The 27248-nt window shown below is 40.0% G+C and overlaps 1 protein-coding gene across 1 annotated transcript; it reads right to left on the bottom strand.

Moving 5' to 3' along the window:
- Positions 1 to 3198: 3198 nt before the first annotated feature.
- LOC144935548 (mothers against decapentaplegic homolog 4-like) lies at positions 3199 to 25630 on the bottom strand. The gene is made up of 12 exons (XM_078862308.1): positions 25432 to 25630; positions 22358 to 22833; positions 19639 to 19813; positions 17436 to 17465; positions 16881 to 17141; positions 14391 to 14507; positions 12423 to 12542; positions 10471 to 10524; positions 9477 to 9660; positions 9158 to 9326; positions 8653 to 8791; positions 3199 to 7985 (listed from the first exon to the last, which is right to left on the bottom strand). The coding sequence occupies exons 2-12, from the start codon at positions 22592 to 22594 to the stop codon at positions 7774 to 7776; spliced, it is 1698 nt and encodes a 565-aa protein (XP_078718434.1). The 5' UTR covers positions 22595 to 22833; positions 25432 to 25630; the 3' UTR covers positions 3199 to 7773.
- Positions 25631 to 27248: the final 1618 nt, after the last annotated feature.

Consider the following 27248-nt stretch of genomic DNA (forward strand, 5'->3'; position numbering starts at 1 on the left):
CATACCGCAAAGGGCAGAGTTTACTCTTTCAAGTATGACACGTTGAAATTCCTCCGCATCTCAGAGATGGCATATGATCCCTGGTCGTTACGAACTGTTTTGCTGGAGATCTGCACAGCGTTCCTCCACTCAATTAAAGATTCTGTATCAATGAACATCGCAATGCGTGGCCATCTCAGCCATGCTCAAGTCGACGCCGACCCAAGTTCTTCCCGGTGCTCACCCCGCATCGCTTCGCCGCAAATGCCGTCGTGAAAGAGCGGCCGTCCAGAAAAACCAAAACATTCTCGTTAAACCCCCCCTTCCCGCGCACCTTCCGATCGATACATCGGGACATAAACCAAGTGCCACCTGTTCGCCTAAAATCACAACACCCTTTTCTGGATCACAGCAGCCTCACACCCGAGCCCCAAATGAAGGCGAGAGATGGCAGCGAGGCTGGACTGCGACCGACTTCGAAAAATATCAGCGTCTCGTACAGCGACCCTACCGGTTTCAAACTTCCACGCCGCCAATGATCGGCCATCAACCGAATCAGGAGCGGGCCGTGTGGCCGATAGGGCCACGGGATGCCGCAAACGGCGCCGTCGAAGATTCGGCGGCATTCGAGTGCGGCCACAAATCTCCCCAACGATCGGACCGCATCGTAAACAGCTGCCGTCATCACTGCACTCCTTTAGAGGGACGGACGAGATCCACTCTGCGTCTGAACAGATAATTGAGTGGATAACAAATCTAAAATTACATCTATAATCTTCTTAGGTTTTTTCGGTAAAGTCACGTAGAAAGTAAAATAAAATAAAAACAAAAATCACGACGTTTCGGAGGCAACACAAGTCTCCGTCATCAGGTGGGACCGTCACAGCCAGACGGTCCCACCTGATGATGGAGACTTGTGTTGCCTCCGAAACGTCGTGATTTTTGTTTTTATTTTATTTTACTTTCTACGTGACTTTACCGAAAAAACCTAAGAAGATGATTCCTTGCAATCACGAAAGCTTCAAATCTACATCTATAATCAGCTGCTATGAATCCATGCTAAAGAAAAATCATTAGTTATACTTCCATCTTCATGCCAAAGGGCTTCCATTTGTTGTTGTCAATCGACGCATATTTTGCTGTTGCTCCCATTGCTTGCTATGACATTTTCAATATTTGTTTTATTATAATGTAGTGTCTCATACTTCATTGCTTTACGGATGTCCGTGTAGTCTTCGCTTTTCCTCCTTGCCAACATATCTTGTGGCTTTAGACAACTTTCTGTTTGCTTTCATTTTCCTAAACATTCAAACCATTATTACGATGCCAGCATTATTTAAAGTGGTGACATCAATGTTTCCTCTATGGTGAATTAGTCTCGACATCGTTACCTGCTGGACTACGGTTTTTTTTTGCTTATCTTGGTTTTTCAAATCCCCTTCTCAAAATAAGTTTAAGGTACATATTTACTTTCAATTAAATGTGGCTCAGTATTTGGCTCTTAATATAAAAAAACAGACTTTGGAGCGTTCATACGGTATATGCTGACAATGCACATCACAAATGTTATTTATTCAGCATGTTGATATTTAACATTGAATATCACTCAAACATCCACATTTTTCTTTACTTTTATTGAGAATTTAAAAGCAGATACAATATAAAGACTAGGTTAAAGAGAATACACTTCAAATTCCATAACTTGATAGGCAACAAAACAAAACTGCTCACTGAATACGCATTCCAGGTCAATAAACAAGTCACTATAGCACTTTTTAACAAAATGTCCAATACTTAACGACTGTAAATCTAGAATGTGAAGCTTACAACAATTACGTTTTATTTGCAAAACTTTTTTCAGATAAAACTAGAAACATATATACAAAAGCAAAACAGTGCAGAGTTATCTGTTAAATTATTTGCTAAATTTACCTACAGTTTAAAATCCAGAGCACTAAAAATTCAGCATACATTTACACAACTGTACAGAACAAAAACATGTTATAGTATACATAATACTTCTCCATGCAGTACACAATCTGTAAAAAGTTAAAAGGTTAATATCGTGATTACGAATGCCAAAATGCAATCATCCATGGCCAAGTTTATAATCTATCTCAGGGCTTTGAAGTTTAGATTGCACACTTGAATTCGTTTTAAAAACCGAAGGTAACTCGTGAATGAAAGCGAAGGCAACTCTGAGGTTTGGTAATTGTTGAATGAGATGTTTTAGTGAAATAGGATGGAATGGATGATGCATTAGTTAGCCAAAATGCACAAATGCCAAAATCCATGATCCCAAAATAAGAGGCTGTTGACATTTCAGAATTGCAATCAACATTATGTACCCATCCATTAGTAATGTTTGTGCATATATATGATTCAAAGATGTGTTCATGTATACAATACATTTTACATGCCAGGTGGCACAAGCTTATACACAAACAAGCAGTTTAAATGGGCATATGAGATACTGTATTCAAACACCTTGGGTGGTGTATTTGCTCTTGAAAATATTCTAAAACGTACTTAGTAGACAGATAATACATTTAATAGCAGTGCTGACTAATTATGGCCAACATTTTTGGAGGATTTCCCACTTCCAGTCTTCCCAAACAATTTAATTGGGATGCAAAGTTAGAGGAAAAAGTCGCAAGACTACAATTCTAAATCGAGAGATGTCAACCTTTATAAGACGCCTAATCGTGTACCACCTTGTGTGCATTGCTTGAAAGGTATATATGCGTGACAAACCAAAATCCCAGAAAACAATTTCAGTTATTTTACAACCGATACATGAAACATCATTGAAAATGGTCTTATGGTTGGTGATAAATTGTAGTTGCAGCCACTACACACTGGTACCTCAAAATTAGATAAAATACGGAAATAGTTTCAATTCTAAATGCCTAATTAGCCCGGTAATGATTGCAGATTGATTCGCCTGTGGTGAAAACTCAGGTTATGTGAATCCTGATACACTGTAATTGTTTTTACTTGACAAATGGAGTGTTAGCAGAATAACTAGAACACATTTTTAAAAATAAAACTTGACATTAATGTTTTGTAGAGTGAAAAGCAAAAGTTCGACTTACAAGGTCACTTTAAAGTCCCAAAAAAAGCCTGAAGGTGCAATGCAATATTGTGGCAAACATTGATAGGCAGTAAATGCATATTTCAGACATTGCCGACATTCAAAAATGTACAAAATGAAAAGGCAACCTCACAGACATTTTTATTTAACTTACAAATTCAACCTCACTCCTACATTTAAAAAAAAACGTTACATGCCATTGCATACTCCAAGCATCATATTTACTCATAATTTGCAAAGTTGAGTTGCAAAATGGAGACCGAAATATCTACATGACTTGCATAAATATTCTTTCAACGTGGGTTTGAAAAAGGTTGTTTAGCCGTTCGGAGACAGTAAACCAGCCCATTGCAATGTTGCAGCTTTGCAGCATCAGAATGGTTACTCAATGAAAGAAATATCCATGTTCGTCTCAATCATGCAAATCTACATTCAAGAGATTATAAATCTGTTTAATATGGTTGAAAGCTTAAACTAAGCCATAATGGTATAAATGAACGAATCAAATAACCATAATCGTTATCATAAATTAACCCAAATGATTCACAGCCTATGGCCGAATCACCTAAATTTTAGGCCGGATCATATACGATCTCAGAAGAAAAGCTGTATGGAGCCTGGACAGTGCGTGGATGGATGGGTGGATCATGCACAACACTGACTTAGAACAAAACTGTCAGCAGACGGCAGTGCGGTAAAACCATTGCTGTACTGTGATATGCTTTACTATCTATGCTGCCCCCTTTCACCAGCCCGCACAGACCAAGGTGAACTATGGTCAAATAACCACGATGATTTGCACAGCGTCTGAAGAACCTCGTCCAGTCGTGGGGTTGACAAAAGGGCTGTACATGTACGACCATAATTGTTTTACTTGCCGCAATATATCTCAATTGGTAGAGGAGATGGTCACAAACCCACAAGTTGAAATGCCAGCTTGGGGTTAACTTAAGCCCAGTGTCCCTCTAGTCAGTACAAACTGGTTGGAAATCAACAGCGGTTGTGCTGAAGAGAAACTGCAGTGGGACTTCTACTACCCAGGACCCGAAAAAGCAATTATCATCACTGCTCAAAGCTTGCATGATGAAGATTGGGGCAGTTTGGAAATGAATTAAGTATAGTTAAGATACAGTGACTGAAACTAAAAAAAGCATACCATGGTACTGGAAATGGGTCAAATGTACATGCAAATGTGAAAATGTAGATTTTTTCAAAAAATACTTTCATTGTAAGAACATTTATCACAATGTACAGGGCATAGCAAACCATTGAAACACTGCACAAATGCACTAACCATTGTGAAATATCATATGGCATAGGATTAAGCACAGACATAAACAGGTTAATAACTAAGTTGTTTGGCTTATTCTAAGATAATAAGAACCTGTCAATTTGTTTTCATTCAAATTGCATAGCATCTCAAATGCTTTGAAAGATACATTATGAAGTAATACTTAAGTGTGCTAAAATACAACACTGATCTTTTTAGTCAAACATTGATAAAGTATTAATAATAAAACTAAACCCTAAACTCTGTTTAAATATCAACAATACAAGTCCAGGGGTACATCAATGTCCCACTCTAGCAATGTGAAAAATGCTTAACATTCCATATCTTAACAAATACTCTTTCAAATGGCGAATAATATAATTACTGTTTACTTAACCACGTGTTGAAGTCTCTACTTAGAAAGGTTGACTGGACACTTCAATTATGACTTGCAGATATGTAAAAAATTTAGAAACTCAAATGATGCATTTTTATTCTGAATTAATGGAATCCTACACCTATAATCAAATAACCTTTTTATATATCAAAAATACCAAAATTACATTTATTTTAACACAAGGACAATTGCAATTACAGCTATAATAATTGAATTCAAAGTAGCATAAACATTTTCAGTGATTTCCAACTAAACCTTTACCCTTGGCTACATATGCATCATGTTTCATTTCTATTAAAAAACAACTTTAAATGGCTTGAGGACAACCACTTCAAGGCAGAGTATACATATTCACATTGATAGCTAAAGAATGAAATGAAAAAAGCAACATTAAAAAATAGCAGGATACTGCTAACTCAATTGGCAATCAATCTGCAAGGCTGGCTTGTAGCAATTGGACATCTAAGTGTAATTTCCAGTACAAAGAGAACCCCAGAAAATAGCAAAGGTCTCTCTACATCCAAGGCCCCCCCCCCACGTATGAATTTACAATGAGTGCTGTGATGTAAGAAGTGTGAGTAATAAATATGGTTCGGCCTCAACTGGATAGTGTGTAGGATTGGATAGCAGCATCTTATAAGCAGATTCCCCTGCACCTTCCAAATATAATCCCTTCTGGAAAAAAAAATTCTGGAAAAAGGCACTTTCGTGATACGCCCAAACCCCCAAAAACCCGTTACCACCTAATAAACTTTCACATGAACAATTGGGAAGGTTAACATCTGTTCTTATTCATATTAAAACATTGGTGTCATTTATAACAGGCAAATTTAGACCATTTTAACGCAGCCTTGGCACAGCAAATGTTCTGATTAAATTTACTACTGTGGCCATGAGTCTGGTAAAGTTGGAGATGTGAACCAGGTAAAGTCAAAGACTACGATCCATACCCATCTCAAACTTTTAAGTTAAAGTCTTCCCAAGTCTGTATGTGTGTAAATGCATGCAAATGCTGTACATACAAGAGGACACGCATTAAACTCGACCATGAAAGTATGGAAATACAAACCATCTAGTTCACTTTCCAAAATGATACGTCCTAACTTTAGTGTCCAGCATTATGAGTAGCATATAACGGGGCTTCAAAATAAGCCCAAGGTCAGGTCTGTGATATTCTTTTTGTATGACAATACTAATCTCCTGGAATGCCCCACAACCACAACGAATATTGTAAAAGTTATAGTATGTGCAGAAATATGGTGTTGTTTCTTAAATTAACAAGTTCTTAAAGTGTTTTCAAAAAGTAAAAGTGATAAAAAATTACACTGTTGTGTATTAAATAATGTATGAAATATCAACAAGGATGGCCTGTGTACTACAACCAATCATTTTTATAACGGACAATTTTACGTCATTCTCATTGAGCAGCTATCACACCTCCTGTATGTGAACTTCTTACATTAAAGTGTTTACGACACAGGTCTGCCACCCATGCAAGAAATCATGCACTGTATGGATAAGGGTTGCCTTCAACAATTCTTGATGTTTACAAGTGTATGCAATTTTTATGCTAAATACACGAGAAATATCTTGATTTGAAGCTTTCGTGACTGCAGGAATCCATACTCTTTGGTTCTTTCGGTAAAGTCACATAGGTAGAAAATAAAATCAATCACGACGTTTCGATCGCAACACAAGCGACCATCATTAGGTGGAACAGATATAGCAGCAGAACTGCTGACATAGGAGAAAGAGCTGCTGCAACAAGAGTTTATATCGGATTGTGGTGGGCTCAACCCAAGGGTAAGTGGGCGGAGCTAGAGAAGGAATTTGTACATAAATGAAATGTGAGAGATTAGCATGTCAATGTGAGAGATTATCATGTCCTATATAAACTCTTGTTGCAGCAGCTCTTTCTCCTATGTCAGCGGTCCTCCTGCTGTATCTGTTCCACCTATTGACGGATGCTTGTGTTGCGATCGAAACGTCGTGATTTATTTTATTTTATACCTCCGTGACTTCAACGAAAGAACCAAAGAGTACACGAGGAATAATAAAACAGCAAAACAATCTGAGCAAATCTAAATAATTAAGACAGCAAAATAAAACAATTAAAATGTATATGCAATATCCAAACATTACTTTGTATAATTCTACAAGACAAGAATATAGAGCTTTTAACAGTAGGCAGAACATCACCTGCAACCACATGGTCACAATAAACAATTTAAAGGCTCTAAAGATGGCTTTATTTGTAAACATACCTTACCTTTATGTACACGTCACTACAGATGCTACAATACATTACGCTGTACACAGATACTGCCAACATAATGAAAAATTCATAGGTCAAGACTAAGCTATGATTAAATGCCCAAGACTACACTAGCTTAAACATAAAAATAAAAAAATAATATATGTATTGATTTTCTTGACATGGATGGTGCAAATGTTTGCATTAATCATTGCAATGTTTTGCATCTCATTGCATTATTCTAATCGTATGTAACATTTCATAAATCCATTTAAGTTGTATGTAGTTATACATTTTTATGACTTTGAAATGGATTTAAGACACATTTTAAGCTATGAAACGTGCATGATGCATGCCCCACGAACAATGCAATTACACAAAGCCCCATTCTCATTTGTTGCAACTTCATCGTGTTATCGCACTTGAAAATCTGAAAGCCAGATAACGAGGCTTAGGATACTCCAGTCAAGCAACATGTTGACTTGAATTTGCCAATTTGAGTTTTCGTCGATTAGGACTGCAAGTTAGGACATGCTAAAAGTCCCCAGAGATCTAGACACATTGCATTTCACTCATGACTAGAATACCAACTTGAAATCATCTTCAAGTGAACACACAAAAGAGGGCATCTGCAAGGCAAGGCCATCGACACGTTGGTAACGATCAAAGTTTCCCTCTTCCAACGAAGACAAAATAATGCTGCTTCAACACAAACACACACACACACGCAAATCAATGCAGTGCAATCCCTTGGACGCGTAGCTGGGGAGAAACGGTCCTCAGTCGAGCGGCCGAGGATCGGCCATGGGCATGGTGTGCAGAACCTCATCCAGCAGCTGTAGGGCCCGGTGCAAGTGAATCTCGATCCAACAGGGCGTCTCCTTGATGCTGTGCCGTGGGTAATCGGGGCCCCAACCCTTCACGAAGCTCATACGCAGAATGCAGAGCCGCCGTAGGTCGTCCACGCCGATGCCCGCTGCTGCCGACAAACCTGACGGCCGTGCGATGGGGGCAGTCGTAAGTATTTACAGGGTTTTGTTATGTTTTTATCATGGAGATTGCACGAGTGAAATGGGCTTATCCGAGATTGCATTCTCGGTTAAACCATTTCAATATTAGGCAAGCTATTTGAATTTATATGACGGTACTCTAGCGCTGTGAACATTTTAAATGTTCAGAGGTGATCCATGTCTTGCTGTCTCTCAATGTAATTCCAAGCGTGAATCTCTCATTGCTTATTTGCACAATATTTAGTTACCTTGCATGTTATTGAGAATTACCATGTCATACAGGAAGTATGCACCAATTAAAAACGCTTCTTTTTAATGTACATCGGTTTGTTATTTGTGGCTATATATGTTTTTTTATCAGTGGTAATGAAAAATTAATAAGGCCTCCAAAAGGAAGATTGTATTCCAAATCCATTCACACACTGAAAAGTACACATTTCTTAGCTACCTTGCTGCAAGATAAAACCACGATTATGAACCCATCTGGAAACAGATATGCCACCTTACATGGGTGCTTGCTGATAAGGAGTATGAACGTCTTTGAAATTCCACAATCTCTCGGTCCTTTTCTTTTACGTGGAGTACACTGAAGGGTGTATAACAACAATACACGTCAACATGAACTTGCGCCACGGGGGGGAGACTTACTGATGGCTGGAGCAATGCCTCCGACAGAGCCAGGACCGGGGATGTTTCCAGCCACGGCAGCTGCCTGTGCGGCAGCAGCTGCCTGTGCGGTAGCAGCTTGCTGCTGCATCTGCCGATGGCACTGTCTGAGGTCAAACACCTGCCATCACCAAGGGGCAACAAAAGATCACACACCAAAAAATATATTTTTTTTAAATCTCTTTTTTTGCATAATTACAACAGCAAAAATATAAACCTTTACAGGGTACAAGTCGAAGAATGGCAATCATTTGATGCAGCTATGACGATTGGTTCGTTCTTTTCTCAGGCCGCTTGTCCTGGCGAGGGTCGCAGTGGCAGCATGTTGAGTAGGGCGGTCCAGACCTCCCCTTTCCCCTAGCGTTCCCAGGCCAGCCGAGCAACATAGTTTCGCCAGCGTGTCCTGGGCCGGCCCCGGGATCTTCGCCCAGTGGGGCTCTGATGATGATTCTATTTCAAAATGCTGTAAGATTTTACGTGAAGTGACCTTTATATATGCGCCGGGATAGATCTTGTGCACAGCATCTCCGGGTGCCCGGCCTGCTTCCCGATCCAAGTAGTAACTTTGCACGAAAACAGCGTGGTCGCTGAGGCAGCGGACCCACACGTCCCCCTCTCCCCGGCACTCCAGCTGGACGCCCTTACCGATGTGAAGCCTGCACACACACGGCGATTAGTAAAGCTTGTCTTTGTCACGTCAATGGGCAAAGAAAGAGACTTACACATGTATATAGATCAGGCACTACTGGAATATATTTCTTCTCTACAAATGCAGGGAACACTTAATGTTTTCGAAAGGTACTCGCCTCGCCTTTTCGCTGGCATCAGTCCGATGAACATTGGAGAGCTGGCCGAGACAAAAGCGGTCCCCGCCCGAAGGGTCCACGTAGCCATCCACCGTTACAATGGGGCAGCTGGAGGGCACTTTGAACGTCTCGCCCACCTGGACGTCCATCTCAAAGTATGCAATGGAGCACCAGAACTCTGGACCTACAAAGGGGAGTTTCACTTATCCATCACATTTGTTCATTATATACGAGTCAAATACATTTTTCTATGAGCGTTGTAAGGCTGTATGGGGTGAGTTCTTTGAATACAGACTCAGTGACGTTCGTAAAGTTTCAGTGAGGTAAACAGCATGTATGCCCCTTTCACCTTTGACATTCACCTCCTTACAAGCAAACCCGTGCTACCCGTGATGTTATCTCTGTGACAATGCTTTGGTTAAATAAAAAAATGCGAATTTGATTTGTGCAAGTGGTTATTTTTTTATTGTTATAATTTTTTTACATTATTGTTTTATCACCTCAATATCTCAATGAAAGGCTATTCCTCACCGATTTTACGCTGGAAACGTAAGTTTGACCGATGTGCATCTGTTAAAAATGCATTTCAAAATGTCAGAATACATTAGAAAGCTCATTGATCATATTGGAGGATATTGTTGACAAATGGAACCTTAAAAATAATTCGGACTCCGCTCATATTTCTCTTAGGAATCATTCAATGATGAGGTCACAACATGAAACAAAGTGAGCAATCCCATTTTTAAGTGACGGCACGCATTTTGTACGACATTATTAACTGAAAGGTACAGCTCTCTATTAAAGTATCATTACCAATATCAATCATAATTTTGACCCAAAAACTAGGTACATTTGGTTATCTCAGTAATTTCAGGTTATTTTTTTTCATCATACACAAGTCAATCTTAGTGATCAACGGATATCCACTTTCCACGGATTTTTACATACCAAGTGAGGTTAAGAAACAGTAAATGATTGATACCGTGTGTAATACCTGGATGGGTGGAAAGGGGAGGCTGGAAAGAGAGCTCATTGTGGTGTGGAGGCCCTGCAGAAAAAAGGAAAACTCCTTTGCATGAGCCAAGCAACGACGACTATTGTATCAGTTCCAAGAAATTTACATGCTGTGCCTTGAGACAACTGTTATGGATTCATGTGGTTTGTTTATTTAGCATTCAAAATTTGGCCCTGAGAACATTATTACAATCTGCCAACCCATGCCTTGTGGAAGGATGGAACACTGCCAAATATTTGCCATTTCATTTGAATAATTCTTTAAGGAGGTCAAGAATAAAAAATAAACATGTTTTAAACAACCACATTTGGAGACAATTATTGTTATGAATACATAATTCTCAAGAACAACAACGGTTATTGCAAATGCAATACATCTTAAATGATTTACAATGAAATTATAATGAATGGTATGTTGAAGAAACAAACAAAATATAGATCAAGGGGAAAAGTTTTACTACTTTGGTTTTTCATTATATCGATTGATGATATTAACCTCAATTCATTAAATAATAATAATTTTATGACAATGTTATGGAAGGGTACAGAGTAACCTGCAACTGCTGAAGAATCATTTATTTTTGTTTATCAGATGTTGCACATAGTTGTTAGAAAGTATTGCATACACTACATTCTTCATTCAAAGAAAATGTACAAATAAAATTCGTCACACTATGGACTAAAAAAAAAGATCGGCTACATTTAATATATAAATATATGAAATCATAAATATATATAAAGTATTGAGAAGCACAACAATTTTATAGAATTTGTAATACTTGATTTGCATTATGACCTATAATTCCAGATTTCATATCATCCACGTAATTATGAACACAGTATACAAAGTACATACAACATTTAAATATAATATATACATAAAAAACAATGTGCAGCCCTGCCATTGCTTGCTCACACCACTTCTAGAAGACAGTCCTCCACAATAGAGAGAGCAAGTGAGCCCCTTGTCGTAATTTGCCCCATTCTTCCACACTGGTCAAACAATTTTGAAGAGGTAGTAATCCCTACTTTTACACCACCACACTTAGCCTAACGATCGACTATCTGTGGGTGCACCCATCTGTACCGCTGGGTAGACGTAGGCAGGGGGATTTAAGAAACATATATATTGTTTAAAAATATCTCACTAAATATTTCAAGTGGGGACAAAACAAAACACAAAGATGGCTAAATGGAAAAAAAGAAGGCTGTTTAAGCAAAAAACACAGCTGGGCAATATCGACAAAAGAAAATAGGGAAATCTCTAGAGCTCCTCTAATCCAAGCTCATGCAACATGATACACGGGAAGCAATCGCTCGCATTTGGAGAGCACATTATTATTTTCCTGTAAACACAAGACGACCTTGCTCGAGCAGAGTAAATAATATGGCTTGCACGGCACGAACATATAATTCCGTATTCACTGAGCACAAAGATGCTCAAATGCATTTGTTCTTTGTGACAATATTTTGCCGTTACAAGATCAACGCAAGAAACTGTTCGGGAAAAAATGTAAGCAACAAAAAACTTTCACCAACATGTACACTTTCTTGTACAGATACTGTAAAAACAAACATTCCATTTGAATAAAAACATCCCTGGCAGCAACAATGTCAATATTTAAAATGAACGCAATAATGCCTGCACACAAAATAAAACAATTTGCAATCAGCTACCTTTAAGAAAAAAAACTTTCAAAAAGAATGAAAAACGTGTACTACTGCTAGACAATACTACATTTTTGGAACAGTTTTACAAAAAATTGTAAAAAGCACTGAGAAATAATTTCTGCAACAAAAATCGCGTGTAATTTAACCATAGAATAATTTTCAAACTTAAGGGGGATTGAACGACCAATGGCCAATTCTTGAAATAATAAAAAGTCTATTTACTTCTAAACAATAAAATCAGACGACGTTGTTTGTACTCACAGTAATGATTGGGATGATGCAAGGGCGGGTGGTGAGGAACGGGAGGACCATTCTGGTGGTGGACCATGTTCGCCGTGTAGGTGGCCGTACTGCTGCCCGTCCATGTGGGTGCAGCTCCATCTACATGGACAGCAATATGGCTGATGCAGATGCAGAGCAACAACTTACATTTCACATTCAGGTTGCTCAAGCCAGACAACCACATCCGGAGCAGTGGGAGTGTATCACTGCGATGTCTCCATCGTATTTGTGGATTGGGCATTGCATCGTTATATGTTGTACGGTCTGTTCTGGATGACCACAGTCGCACACTGGAGTGTGTTTTAATTTTCCATTTGTGCATCAGATATCCACATCTGCCATGGTTTGTGTGTACAGAGTTTAGGGTGGACCATGAGCTTCGTGGAAGATCTTAGCGTTGGCAGTGGTGCACGGTCACAAACAGCAAAAATCCCAACACACTCATCACAAACGCTGCAGTAAAATATAATAGGCGACTCATTGCGCAATGGCACTTAATCGTAGCATTCGTGAAATTAACGTGCGTGCTCTTTAATTCAAATAACAGTTTCTGTCACCCTACTGGCTCATAGCTCAAGCTTTGATAAATCTTTCCAGTTACCAATGTGTATAATGCATTTGGTCATCCTGGAAACAGAATGAAATGGATTATTCACAAGGAAACGCTGGATTAAAAAAAAAAGCAGCAAAACAATCACCCAAAATTTACAGGAAAAATGTATGAATGCGAGCGTGGTTCATCACTTCAATGACGGTGTCAAACATACAAGTGGAATTAAATACTGCATCATGCTGGTCTAACCACTTTAAATCTAGGTGAATGTTCTCATGAATGATAATTTCGAAAATAATCACATTTCCTGTGCTTTACAATGCATTTCCAATAAACCATACACAAAAACCTATGTTCCTTAACATGTTGAGAAATTGTAAAACCTAAGAAATAATTTCCACTTAAGCTCACTATTTGATCCTTATGGTGGTACCCCGGGGTACCAAATAGTACAAAATGGCCGAGGCAATGAAACATTTTATTTCTGGGACACTTTTTTCCAGGGGTGTACTTAACTCCACGACTGGGGTACCAATCCGAAATCAGTGCCACTCCGTAATGTTGAAACTCAGCGAGGACGATTGCGCTGAAACCCTGAACGCTCGTATGCCCCATAGTGCATCGTGTACAGCTCGTCGAGATGAGTCGATTGCCGCACCGCAGACCATCAACAGACTAAAAATGATTGCATCACGGATATTATGCGAGAGCCGGGGTACTATGGTACCCCAAGGTACCGCCATAAGGTTAATTTATCAAAAAAATGTTACGAGTAATATTGATATTACCTTTCAAGGCATGTTAAAATATAAACCATGAAGCTATTATGTAAAATATTAATAAAAACAGCCTTATGTACGAAATACAGACTGGATTCTCCCATCCCATCTTTAATATGTAAAAGGTAAAGGTGTAGCCGTGCAATTACTTGCTCAAGCCTCTGTTGGTGGAAGGCCCTCCACGAAAGGGAGCTCTAAAGAGCCCTTCCATGTATGTATGTTGAACTTCTTTCGCGCCGTACGTAGCCAACCGGAACGGTATTTTGGTCTACTATTCCACACTGGCCAGAAATATCTGAACCGGTGGGAGTACCCACATTTTATACCAACCACAAACGACCTGCCGATCGACTATAACTTGTGGTCAACTCCTTACACTGCTGGGCGACCAGAGCAAAGGAAAATCAAGAAACTTGCTTATCATTGCACAACTACCATGCCGGGAGATTGAACCGACGATTGCAATTGCAGTGTGTTCTTAAACATAACACCGCATTTGCCTCCCCCCCCCCTCTTCATCCGCAAGCGGCATACCTCTTCTTTTCGAGAACCAGTGCACACGCTCACTTCTCAAAGCATGTTACTCCCCCCACCCCAACCCCCCAAAGGGCTTACTGTGAAAAGGCTGAGGCTGGCTCGAGAAGCCATTCTGCGGCGTGACCGGTTGCTGTCCACCAGACACGGCGACCATTCGATCGCCGTGGCCCACTGCCAGCAAAGAGCTGCTCTGCCCTGCAAGAGAATGTCACACGCCGCAGCAGCAGCAGCAGCCGCCGCACATTATTACGGGGATAAAAATCATCGCGGATAATTATAACCTGTGGCAGCAGGGGGGAAGCCTACAATAACACCACCAGATTAACGATGTGCTAATGGAGTACAAATGCACGTGATAATAAGCAGGCTTAGCTCACGAAACGAATCACCTAAAAGAGTATGTGTCATTTCTTGTGGTATCAATTTATATTTTAGTTTTTAAGTGTGCAATTACTGTCAAAGCTTTCAATTTAATGAGTATGTATTGTTCATCATGGCTATTTATTTTCTTTTTGGCCATGCCAAGAAAAGCAGAAGTTGAATGTGATTTTTTTTCCCATTTCCAAATAAACGAGAATAATAAAACACATGAGTATATTAGCAGACTGCCTTAGAATTATTTTCTTGTCCGGCCCATCGTAGCTAATGCTCTATTGTACTCTTGTACGGTCACCATCTATTCAGCGACAAAGAGCAGCCCACGTCTTCCTCTTATACTCTTCATTTTTTTTTCATGAGCACACAGCTCCAACCCTTAGACAGACACCCATATATGGCTCTGTAAGCACACTGTATGGCACTCAATGCCTTAATGCAATAAATCAGCATGACATGGTACAGTGTGGGGGATGGGGAGTACTATAAGGCTCCCTTCGTACTATGTGAAATGGTGTGGCACTTCTTTATAAAAAAAGGCTCGCGACTTTTGCATGAACAAAACACAAAACAGTTAGGCTACCTATCTATGCAGTATTGCTGTAGATCTTGCAGAAATTTTAAAAGAGAATTCAGAATGGGGTCATCCTCCCACAGCATTTAGTATTAAAATAAAATGAGTGTGAACAAGTTAAGGAAAATAAGCAACAGTGTAATTTTTGGCAGAGGGTCAAAAATGGCAAACAGCAAAAAAGCACAGGCTGAGGACATGAAATTTGCTGAACATGCAAACCCTTCAACCCATCCAGAGCAAAAGGACAACTTAAATCTCACACTTGTCTGTGCCAAGGTCCAGGATGACGAAGTTGCTAGCTCAGTACTCTGACACGATGCATTAGACCCCAGAGACATCTCTGACTATTCTATTCATCAGCATTAATCCATTTAAATTATCAGCAAATCCCTTTGTAGTTTTGCCAGATGTAAATGGAAGTCGATTCACTCACAAAGTATTTACTGGATAAAAGTGTGCACTCCTATTGTATTGTATTTTTTAGCAAATAAAACAAATTATACACATGTACCAATTTAGGCATGACACATTGCGCCAGTATAAAGTACAGTCTACACGTGATATTTTTTTAGACGTTGTAAATGCAGCCGCTGAAATAAGGTAGCAGAGTTGTCCATGGAACTGATAGCGAGTAGGAAATCATTCGTCATAAAACCAGGTTATTTAACTATGTTTAACACGGAAGCTTTCACGACCAATAGTAACTAAAATTTACACGTTTGGTTTACGTGATAAATCTTACTAATTGGCTGTGTCGGGTGGTGGTGTGCTTAACAACACGTTTACATTTACCACAAAAATGAAATGTATTATATTATTACTTATTTGAAAGCTGGCAATTATTTCGACAAATGATAATTTGCAAATGAAAAAATCTACTTTTGTTTTTATCGCACAAATAATAAAGCACAATTGATTTCAGAAAAGATTAGACATGCCTTGAGTTGTGTCCTAGCCTCTGTCAAAATGACAAGCTTTACAATCACTTATTCAAAGCAATTTCCAATTTCAAGGAATTTTAACAGTTGAAATGAATCAATGTGCATGAAAAAACAACTATGTATAAAGATCCAACTCACTGCTTAAACTCAAGCGACTTTCCACACACACACATTCACATCACGAAGGTGAAATGAAAGCAAAAAAACGAATACATTAGTTGGCACCAGAAACGAAATATAACGCACTAAAGGTAGGTTCAAATGTGTTTTAATTACATATTTAAACAAATTCCCAGGAAAGCCTGTTTTGATGCAAAAGCAAATCAATATTAAATATGCACGTTTGATTTATATGGACTCTGTATATACATTATCTATGCCATCTGTTTTTTAGAAATTATCACTCTGCCTTGAATGTAGTTGTACGCGGATGCCTCTTTCAGAAGTCGCTAAGAGGGCAGTACCGTTATGCATAAATGTCTCTGCTACCCACCATCAACAAAGTGCAAAGACTGGAATGATCTAAGAATTATCTTCACAACATGGGAGGGGTCCTTATCCAGCAGTGGACTGACAAAAGGGCTGTACATGTGGTTTTAAAAGATTTTCACATGCTAATATAAAGGCTACATTCACCGAGCTGAACCGCCCATCCACGTGCATGTGTCGACTACGAACCAGCGGGGATGAAACCAGCGGAGGTAGTTGGGATGGAGGTGTCGCCCTGGCTTGAGATTGACTGCGTTGTGGCAGGGGGCAGAATGGTAGACCCGGTGAAGACATCCAGCTGTGTCCGGGCAACAGATGGAGGAGCTTGAGCCTGGTGTGAAATGAGCTGCAAGCTGCCGTGGCCCCCCTCGGAGGTGAGCCGGCCCGAGGGGCTGTCTGCCGACAAGCAGTCGAGGATGGGCTCATCTTTCACCAGCAGACTCGAAGGACCTCCGAGGAACATACAACACACAGAGCGACGCCAAATATCACTCAAGTTCTACGAGCAAGTGGCCGCTAAGTTACATGCTGTAAAAATATCTGATCACAGCAGAACGATGTTTTAACGTAATATTTAAATATTGAATATAAAAAATGTAATTAGCCACGTTTAATTCCTAATTGTATTGTAACTATAGTCTTAAACGAATGAAGCATTTATCAGGAAAACAAATGCTAATTTTATTTTATTTTGCTATCGACCACGTTAATATATCATGCTGCAAAATTAACAGATGTACATACCTGTGCTTTGTAAAGTCAATCCAGCTAAATCTGCAAAAAAAAATCGTACCAAATAATTAATTGCTTGCGATGGACGTCGGAAATATTCACAATGAATGCCATTGACAATTAAATATTCAACTAAACAAACACCAAGAGTGACATCAGTAAACGTGGTTTGTTTTTTTATAAACTTAGCTTTTGTTAGCAGCTGTCGGCATGTTCCTTACAGGTCTGAACAACTTTCTCTGGCTCTGAGGCTGCACTTGAGATCAGCATTTGTGCCCCTTTGCTCATTCATGTAAGCATAGACAGTTTAATTTTACAAGTTTATGTCCTAATCGTATTATACTCCAACACCAAAAACACAATTGGAATATATATTTGTAATACATATTTACATTTTAACAGTTTGATAACATTTACTTCCTTCAATTAACATGAAAACTAGTTAAATATGAACAAAAACTGGCCTGCTTTGCACCGAATCAATTAGAAAGTACAAACTTTTCAGTATAGTTGGCACCAAGATCCACTTGTGTGGGCTAAGTATTCTCAAGGTTAAGGAAGGTGAAGATATTCATTATGGAGCTGTGCTGTGGATTGAGGGAGTAAAATTAAATTGTACATATCTTGCCACGCTAAAAACGTTAGCTCATCCGCATAACACACAGTGCACCGAGCAAGCCCATCCCATATCTAAATACAGCTGGCTTTGCTGAAACATAATTTACAACACTGCTTAACAATGCTAATATAAAACCAAGTATGTTTCCAAGTGGCCCAGGTTACTGGGAAAGGTGGCAACAAATTAAAATAAAGATCTAAAACCCTTCCTTCCAATCTGTCCATCTGGGCATGCTGCCAAACTGTGCCACACCATTGAAGTGTGATATTTCGCAGTCCAGTGGCTTATGCTTTGGTCGATGTCTTGTTTCACCCTGCGAAGGCCCAATTCAAGATAAAAAAAAATGTGGCTTTTCATGAAAATCAAATAACGTTGAATATGAATTATCCATAAATTAGATAGAATGACAAAATATAGAGCAATCATCTGAAACACCTCACACTGCAGTGAAATGTGTATTTTATTGTGGAATGCGTGCTCAATTGAAAAATAATTAAGAAAAAATAATAAGTCTAGCAGGACCTTTTTAAACAAATCTGTGAGGATTACTTCATATTTAACTACACTATACATTTTTAAAACTCCACGATACCTAAATGAACCAATGCAATACATGTATTTTTGTACCAACATTGCAAAAACATAATTAAAACAATATTAGCATAAAAATAATGACCCAATTTGCACATTCAACAAATGCTTTAGTAAAATTTTGAAAAATTAACAATTGTACTGTTACATTTACAGCCTATATAAATATGGCACGAAAGACTCCCTGATTGGATGTTTTGATCAAGTCAGCTAAAATAACAATGGTAGGAGTCCATGGATGCTCAAAGTATAAATCAATTGTGGAGCATAGTCCCATCATGCATCGTAATTTGACATTTGAATAGACTTCCTCAACAAATAATCCAGCCACGCAACTTCTGGGACATTTTTTCTAAGTATTATCATGTACAGCCTGGTGCTTCATCACAAGCGAGTGGGAAATCTTGTGTAAGACTAGAAAGCTTACACAATTCCTTTCCTCTAGATCATTCATGTAACCAACACCAACTAATACTTCATGAACAGCAGTTATAACAAATGGAGATTAGACACTTTGATAAAGCTATAGTATAACATTTATCTTCTGAATCTTGACTTAAAGCTTTAGTGACCACAGGAATTCATTCTCTTTGGGTCTTTCGGTACTGACTTTACCGTGAGAACTAATGGTTTTCTGGCTTAAAAATACTATCTTATTACTTTGACCATGATGGGCTTGCTTTTCCCTTCCCATAAATTGTTCACCACAGTTATGCCTGTTACCATTCGAATACATTGTATATGGTACAAACAGAAATTAAGATAAATTAGGCTAGAGAACATTTGTCAGTTTCACTTTCAATCACTATAACTTGCTGTAAACAAGTCACTATATGGAGACCATTGCTTCTTTCTTAATCAATACACATTTTTTATTTGCATTCAATCACATGGTGCAACTGTGAACAATTTTACAAGTTAACATTAGTCAACATGAATGGGATTTAAAACAATTAAATAGTGTATCAGTGAAGAAGTGCTTGAAACAAGGAGATATTTCCATACCAATGCAAGGAGAAACGACCCTCTCATAGTGGTAAGGGTTAACACATACACTGTCAGCCTTTAGGTCAAAGGCGTACTGACAGAACTTGACATGTTTCAGCTCATTCTTGTGTAGATCGGGCCACCGCCAGATGCGTGCATAGACCACATGGGGGAAGCCTTTTCGGCCTGCAACCTGCAACAAAACGTGTGGAGTTACATAAGGATGATTTCAAGATACACATCCCTTCCACCTTATATATTTTAGAAATTAAGGGAAAACAACACTCCCAAAAAATACAGCTTGTTATAACTGTGGACTACACATACCTAGGTTAGTGTTGTCACAAGCTGTTCCAACACGATTTCACAGCTTTGGTGACTTTTAAGCACACTGTCATTAGAGCGCCCTCATTATAACGTCCGTCACACCGAAGCCATTTCATGAGATGAGACCTCAGGGCGCCTGGCTTACATCACAACGCGTATACGTGCCTACCAATGCATTAGTGTTCCTTGTTCAATGCAAGTGCACGACTAATTGAGAAAAGTTGCATCACCATCGGGTTTCTTTATTCAATGTTCAATACTCAAAAGAAGCCGGTTATCACATCATCCAGAATGTGTATAATCTCATCAGATCTCAGAAGCTATGCAATCATGAACCTGGACAGTACTTTGAAGCTGCTGTGGGGCTGTTGTCAGCAGTGAGCAGTCCAGAAAAAGCCACAAATTAGTTAACATTCTTAGATGACAAAACGATCAAAGAGTATGCATCTTTTATTCAAATATGACAGTCTTGGTTAAGAGCCTAGCTGCAATTTCAGAAAATGAAATAGTCAATTCAATTAATGTATATAAAATACATTCTATGCAAATAAAATGTGGCGTACTGTTAGGTAATGTAATTGTGTAGTATTGCAGTGTTATATTGACAGTTACTCTACATGTCCCTTGAGTGACTATTGTTACATTTCTCAATACGTCCCCATAACATGATGCTTATGAATAACTTTAGTCAAAAGGTCATTGACAAAAACAAATGCATGATAGCAAAACTACTCGCACGACAGTAAACCTTTCTACATGAGTGTAGTTAGCATTTCATTTTACCAAATTGTTAGTAAGTGCTCACACGCCACAACAATAAAATCCACTCATATCCTTAAGTTACTATTTCAGCACTGAACCTATCCATAACATCGCAAAAAAAGGTGTTAAGTACTGCAAAAATAAGGTCTCGATAAAATAATAAATATAATCATCTAATTTTTAAATGTGCTTTCTCAAATATTTGCAAAGCATACATAGAAGGAAATGTGAATATCATGACATTCAAAGTGGCATTCCAGATTTATTTTATTTACATCTGAAGAAATTTATAATTTTAATTTGCTTCACAAGCTTTTTTCCAGTAACTTTACCTGAAAATTATTAGATTACAAAAAAAACACTTCTCTGGTAATGTGAAAAAGAACTAGTGCCAAATTCTTATTGCTCAACTCCCCCATCAACATGTTTTACATTTCACATTCACGATTCAATTTCAGCCCACACGCAAAGAAAAATGAGCCAGTCCATATTTTTCATTCCACCTTACATTGGGTGCCCAAAGCAATTACTTGAGAGATTGATAGTTTTCCCATATGGTATACATAAAATCCATCGGTCACACCTGACGTGGTGTACTCTGTAAAAGCTATGTTTTGCTTTGTCTTATTTTTCATAACCTGAAAAAAGAATCTGAATAACACATTATGTATATCCCTGAAATGAAAACCTATTCTGACACTTTACAATTAAACCACTTAACTGAAAGATGTTTTGCTAGTATCTGCAAGTAGCCAATGAAAATGTCAGAGTAAAAGTTGCTGTAATAGAATGCAATGTACTTTTTAAAAGTATTGGTTTCCTGTAACTTATAACATCTTTAAAAAAAATTAATATGCGCGATTAAAATTCACATTGTTGATATGTAAAAAGCGCTTTCACGTGTCATTGCTTGCTGTTTGTAAAATGCAGTATGATTTTTGGGCTTGGAAGAGAGCCTATTGATTTCCTATGTTGTACAGCCACTTCATTATAAATTATAAATGAACATAAAAGTCAGAGCTCAGCAGTAAGCTTGATAAATGATTTCTGTTCTAAAATATATTCTAAGAAATCAGGTTTTAAATGCTCTCTGCCTTTTCGCTGCATGCACACAAGTACAGTACATGTATTTAAAATCCCAAAAATATACTACTCCTTGACTGATATTGGCAGCAACGGCATTCTACAAGGTACAACGATACTTTGCAAAATCATGTAAGTAGCAACATTGAACATGTTTAAATTCAGCACTTTAAATAGTTTAAGTAAACAGAAAAAAATGCACTTCAGTAAAATGAAACTGAAATATATATTTTTTCAAAAGCATTATCATAAGGTTACAACTCAAAGTGGAATTATATCCAAGCAAATGTTTAATTGTGGAAACGGGTAAACATGTAAAGTCCTCTTGACAACACCAAACAAATATGAAGGTGAATGCATTTTATTAGATACCATCAATGACCCAAAAAAGGAAGCACTCGAATAATCTTATTCTCCAAAAAATTGTAAAACAATTGCAAAAACACATACCTTATTATGTACTCATCTGGCATAGCAGGCACGCGGTTTAAATAATTCAAACGCAGCGAGCGCAGTTTGGGGCATACGCGTGCGGACGGACGTGCACAAGCACGCCAGATAATACCTGTAGCCTCCCATCCAGGGTCCTCTGGATGGTGACGCACTTGCTGGGATGCGCTCCGTTCGTGGTGACGGCGGTGATGAGCGAATCCAACTCGTCCTTCTTCTCCTTGAGCTTGCGCACGAGGCTTTCGATGGCGCGCTTAGCGAAGGTCTCGCTCTCGCCACCCTGACGATGGCACAGGAGGCTGTGCACGATGCTCAGGCAAGCATCGTTGCTCGACGGCGTTACCAGGGACATTGTCTTCCTCGCCGCTGCGTTCCCACGCGGGAAGGAACTCCGACCCGTGCCGTTTGCTCTCCTCACTCAGTCGCAATGCTTGCGGGGCAGGTGGTCGTGGTGGCTGGGGGGGGGTGGTCAAGCGAGCCCTCTCTCCAAGCTTACCTTCTTTTGTCAACGCCCGCAAACACCAAGAGGGTGGTGGCAACCGAATTGGCGTCACTCAATGTGGTACAGCCAGCGGTGGGAAGAATCTCTGGCTGCAATGGAGAAACGGAGCGAGCATGCTTCTTCAATATGTGTGCGTGCGTACACGTGCGTCACGCCAAGGACAAGCGCCACGAGATTGGCTTCCCATGAACATATCGTGATGTGTCATTCATTTATTCATTTTTTTGGGCTAGTGATTATACCGGCGTGTTCTGATGCGCTGAGACAATGTATATTTTACATGCTGTATAAAACACAAAATCACTGCGTGCCAGGTAAACAGTACAATAGAAAAAAAATACCTACCTTATATTAGAATACGCATACTGAAAATGTTTGATTGTAATTATAGATATTTTTTAAAGCAAAAACTAAGAATCATCTCTTTAAAGTCCATGTTACTGACGAAAAAGCGCTGTCTAAATTATTGTTCTCATAACGATGAGTGCGTTTAAAAGTTAAGGAATTGCACTGACAGCACGCACCAACACCCTGACACAGAGACAATTTCAGCACAAGATGCGATTTCACTTGATATATGGCAGGCTGCTTTCACACATTCAACAACGATTTCATAGAATACATTAGCTTGATACTGAAGATTACATGACTGACATTTAAGGAGAGCAATATTATGCCCAGGAAGTAGTACGTCATTCCATTCATCCAAGGCTACTTAAAAGTAATTTCATGAAAACTACAAAATCGTTAAACCAGCGAAATCAAAATTCCTAAACTGCTTTAAGTCTCGTGCATAAAACATAAACGTATCAAATCCCCATCATCACTTAACAAAGAAACACATCCCGTGAAGTCCGACTCTAATGCCGATAAAAAGCGGAAATAAGCCGATTAAAAGAAGTCACTCATCCAATATAGTTAGGTTTTTAGGTGCATACTTCGCAAACTATCACCTTTTTCACAGTTGCATGATTAAGCTATGATTTTATATAATTCTAAACTGTAAGCACACGTAAGTAAACACTTCCTAGACCACTTAAACAAAAGTGACATTCTCCATAGTATCCAATCAAACTCCATAAATAAACCACTACAATTTCAACCAAGAATGTTCACCAAAGCGGCCGAGACAAACTTGCTACACTCGTTAACAAAAACCAAATAAAACCAGAGCTCCATTCTATCTGCACAAAGGGCACCTATACATTAAGACAAAGATAAATACAAATATCCCCCGTATACCCTTTAAGACTTTTGGGGGCAAGTGCTGTTGGCGAGCACCGATAAAGGCCGGCACTGTGGCACACTAGCGGAATATACCAGAGAGAATTTTATTTTATTGTTTTATTTTCATTATTGTATTATTTCCCTTCTACGTGACTGTACCGAAAGAACCAAGAATATGAATCCCTGCAGTCACGAAAGCTTTAAATCGAAATAAAAAAATTTAGTTCAATCTCTTTTTTTTGTTATTCGAGATACTGACGTAAATTTGATATTAATATATGCATTAGACTTATAAGTTGTAGTTCACTTAAAATGTTACGGTATTAATACACTTCTACATGTCGTCCATCATTTACAATAATCAATCTAATTCTGTTTAAACTCTGAGAAAACATTTTCCGACACCCTGTATATACAAAGTATGCTTTAATACTTCAGCGAATTAGTTTTCAAGACCAATATTATTCTGCAGCATTGATTTCAACAAGCAAACACTGGACAGGTTTCGATATGCTGGGTCTCATCAGCACACTGGCATCGTTCATCAAATTCTGCTGGATAGCCAGATGTTATTGGTAAGTGAACACTTCATCAACATTTGTCAGCAATTATTGCCTTGGCAGAAAGAAAAAAAACCAGGCTGGCATATCGGGCTATGGGCCATTTCACTCTGAATTCGCTCCAAATCTCCTTAATCTCTTGACTGAATACCAAACCTAACCATTCAAATTGTAGATTGCACTTTTAACACTGATTGGGGCCCTGAAAAAACTGGGAAATTTGAACCAAATTTCCAAATTAAAACCTCAGCAATATCACATTGACAATCTCACGTGCGTTATTAGACGGCTATTCATAAAACACACCCGTGCAAAAGTCGAAAATCACTCGCATAAACCCACTCACTCCAAAAGTAAATATCCAAAAACAACGTTACTTGCAAAACTGCATCATGAGGAGGCGCCATACTGAGCCACAGCAACTACGCGACACGGCCCATTTCACGGAAACGTTCGCGAAGACAAACGCCGCGCAATAATAATAAAGTAGGGGGGTGTTTTTGTTTGTTATCACAGAAGAAAACTACTACAACAACAACATCAAAATGATGGACGCGCAAGTGCTCGCATGGCATTTTCCAGGGGCCGCTCCCCTGGCCAACAACCCAGAAGCCCTCTGGCCATGCCACCAAGGCCTTCCCACCCACCCAGCCACTCGCTCTCTCTCTCTCTCTCACACACTCTCTCTCGTCACATCAACAGCGGGCATTACTACTAACACCGCAGTTGTTACAGGTACGTGTTGTCACACACAATGGTGCCTTTGGTTGCCGGTGTCAGTGACTGCGATGGGCTCCCCCGTGGTCTCGCCGTGTGTTACGACGAACGTAAACAAAAGCCCCGCTCCACCACCACCAACCACCTCTCACACAACAACAAAAACGAAACGCTCTCACCAACCTGCGCTCCTCGGTGGCCATTTATCAACAACGCTGCTGAGCGGTACACCGAACGGAGACAGAGACGGGCAGAGAGACAGGTTACTGCCGTGGAAGAGGAGGGGGAGGAGACGAAACGGCATCCAGCGTGGAGCCCTCGACAACACCGCGAAGACTTCCGAGCGCACGGGGCTGATGCCAGCTCAGAGGGCTTTTAGGCTTCGATGCCAGATCAGAGGTTTTCCCCCCTCCCCACCTCTCCCGATACAATTTGAGACGAAATAAGCCATATTTAAAAAAAACTTTTACTGGTAGGAACCACCTGGTTCCACCAGCCCACAGGGGATTATTGTGTCCGTCCGTCGTTAATCCAAAAATGGGAGGGTGGGGGTGGGTGCAGAGGGGAGGGTGGGGAGGGGCTGGGAGGGGAGGGTGGAGAGGGGCTGGGTTGGGGGGAGTGAGGGTTCGGAGGGGCTGGGTGGGGAGGGGCTGGGTGGGGAGGGTGGGGAGGGGCTGGGTGGGGAGGGGAGGGGCTGGGTGGGGAGGGGCTGGTCACCTCGTGGTGCCCTTATAAAACTCAACGTTTAACCTACTCACGCCGGCTTGTGCCCGCCCTCACAGTCGGGCATATTTGCGGAATACACCACGCCGCCGTTGACCCTGGCCATTGACCGAGCAACCACCCAACGTTCCTACCAGCACCCTCCGCAGGAATGTGTTTGGTCACCCCGTGCCCCTTATAAATCTCAACGTTCATCCAACAAAATCCCATCACAAGAGAGAAACACAAATAAATAGACAAAACATTTTTTTTGCCCGCATTGAAACGGCTTATACGCCGTTTGGACCTGAAAACCAAATTTCTCCGTACAAAAATACGGCTAAAACCGTGTGGGTTTGACAGGTAGGTCGTGATGATCATTCGCATGAAACAATCACAGTCAAGTCACTGCTGATCGAAGCTCCCCTTAAGGGGTCATTCATTTAGTAGGTTCGCAAAAATCTGTCAAAACGTGACCCCTCTCTCTACCTGTACGCACGCGTACTTTTTACACCCCCCCCCCCTCCGAATCTTCTAGAACGGCCGATATTTAATCCACGCAGAAACGATCAAGGATTAAATGTGTTTACCTTTCTTGTATTTCCCACTCCTATATTTTGGTATTGTTGTAACGTTCTTACCCGCCCGGCTGAACATCTATGAAAAAGAGCTTAAAAGCTCATCGCATTTCTACAGTATAAATATATTCTGATTCATGCCCGTGAAATATTGTGCACGCTTATCATTGCATCATGTAAAAATCCACCCAACACCAGCACACGAGCTGATTTCATCGGGCAATCTCCTTGGAAGATATCCTATTAGAACGCGTTCCATTCCGCACCTCTATACTGTACATCTGTAATGACAGGGTGACACCTGCCGGCCGGGAGTGGTAATTACGGTCGTGGCTGCATTACGTAATGCCTTATTATTAGGGGGGCGTATCTGGGGTAAAGGTGGAGTCAGTCGAGAAGCTCCGGGAACCAGCTCGAAGGTTCTGGAACGGGGGCATGGCCAGAGGTGGAGCTTGACTGCGCCTGGGCAGATATAAGGGGGACCGAACCAGAGGTTCGTGGCTGTTGCAGGTCCTGGTTGTGTCGCTGCTCGTCATCTCTTCGTCTCCGACCACGTGGCTGATCTTCTGGAAGACTCTCTCCGTCGCTGCGCTGGTCAAACAGCTTGCGAAGCCAAGCCAGAGATGGGGCTACGTGTTGGGATCGTCTGTGTAGCTGCGTTACACAATATATCGCCCAGTGTGCTCTTAATAAATAAGAAGCCTTCTATTTGACGTGTCT

The sequence above is a fragment of the Lampetra fluviatilis genome, chromosome 13, assembly GCF_964198595.1.
Source record: "Lampetra fluviatilis chromosome 13, kcLamFluv1.1, whole genome shotgun sequence".
NCBI classification, from domain to species: domain Eukaryota; kingdom Metazoa; phylum Chordata; class Hyperoartia; order Petromyzontiformes; family Petromyzontidae; genus Lampetra; species Lampetra fluviatilis.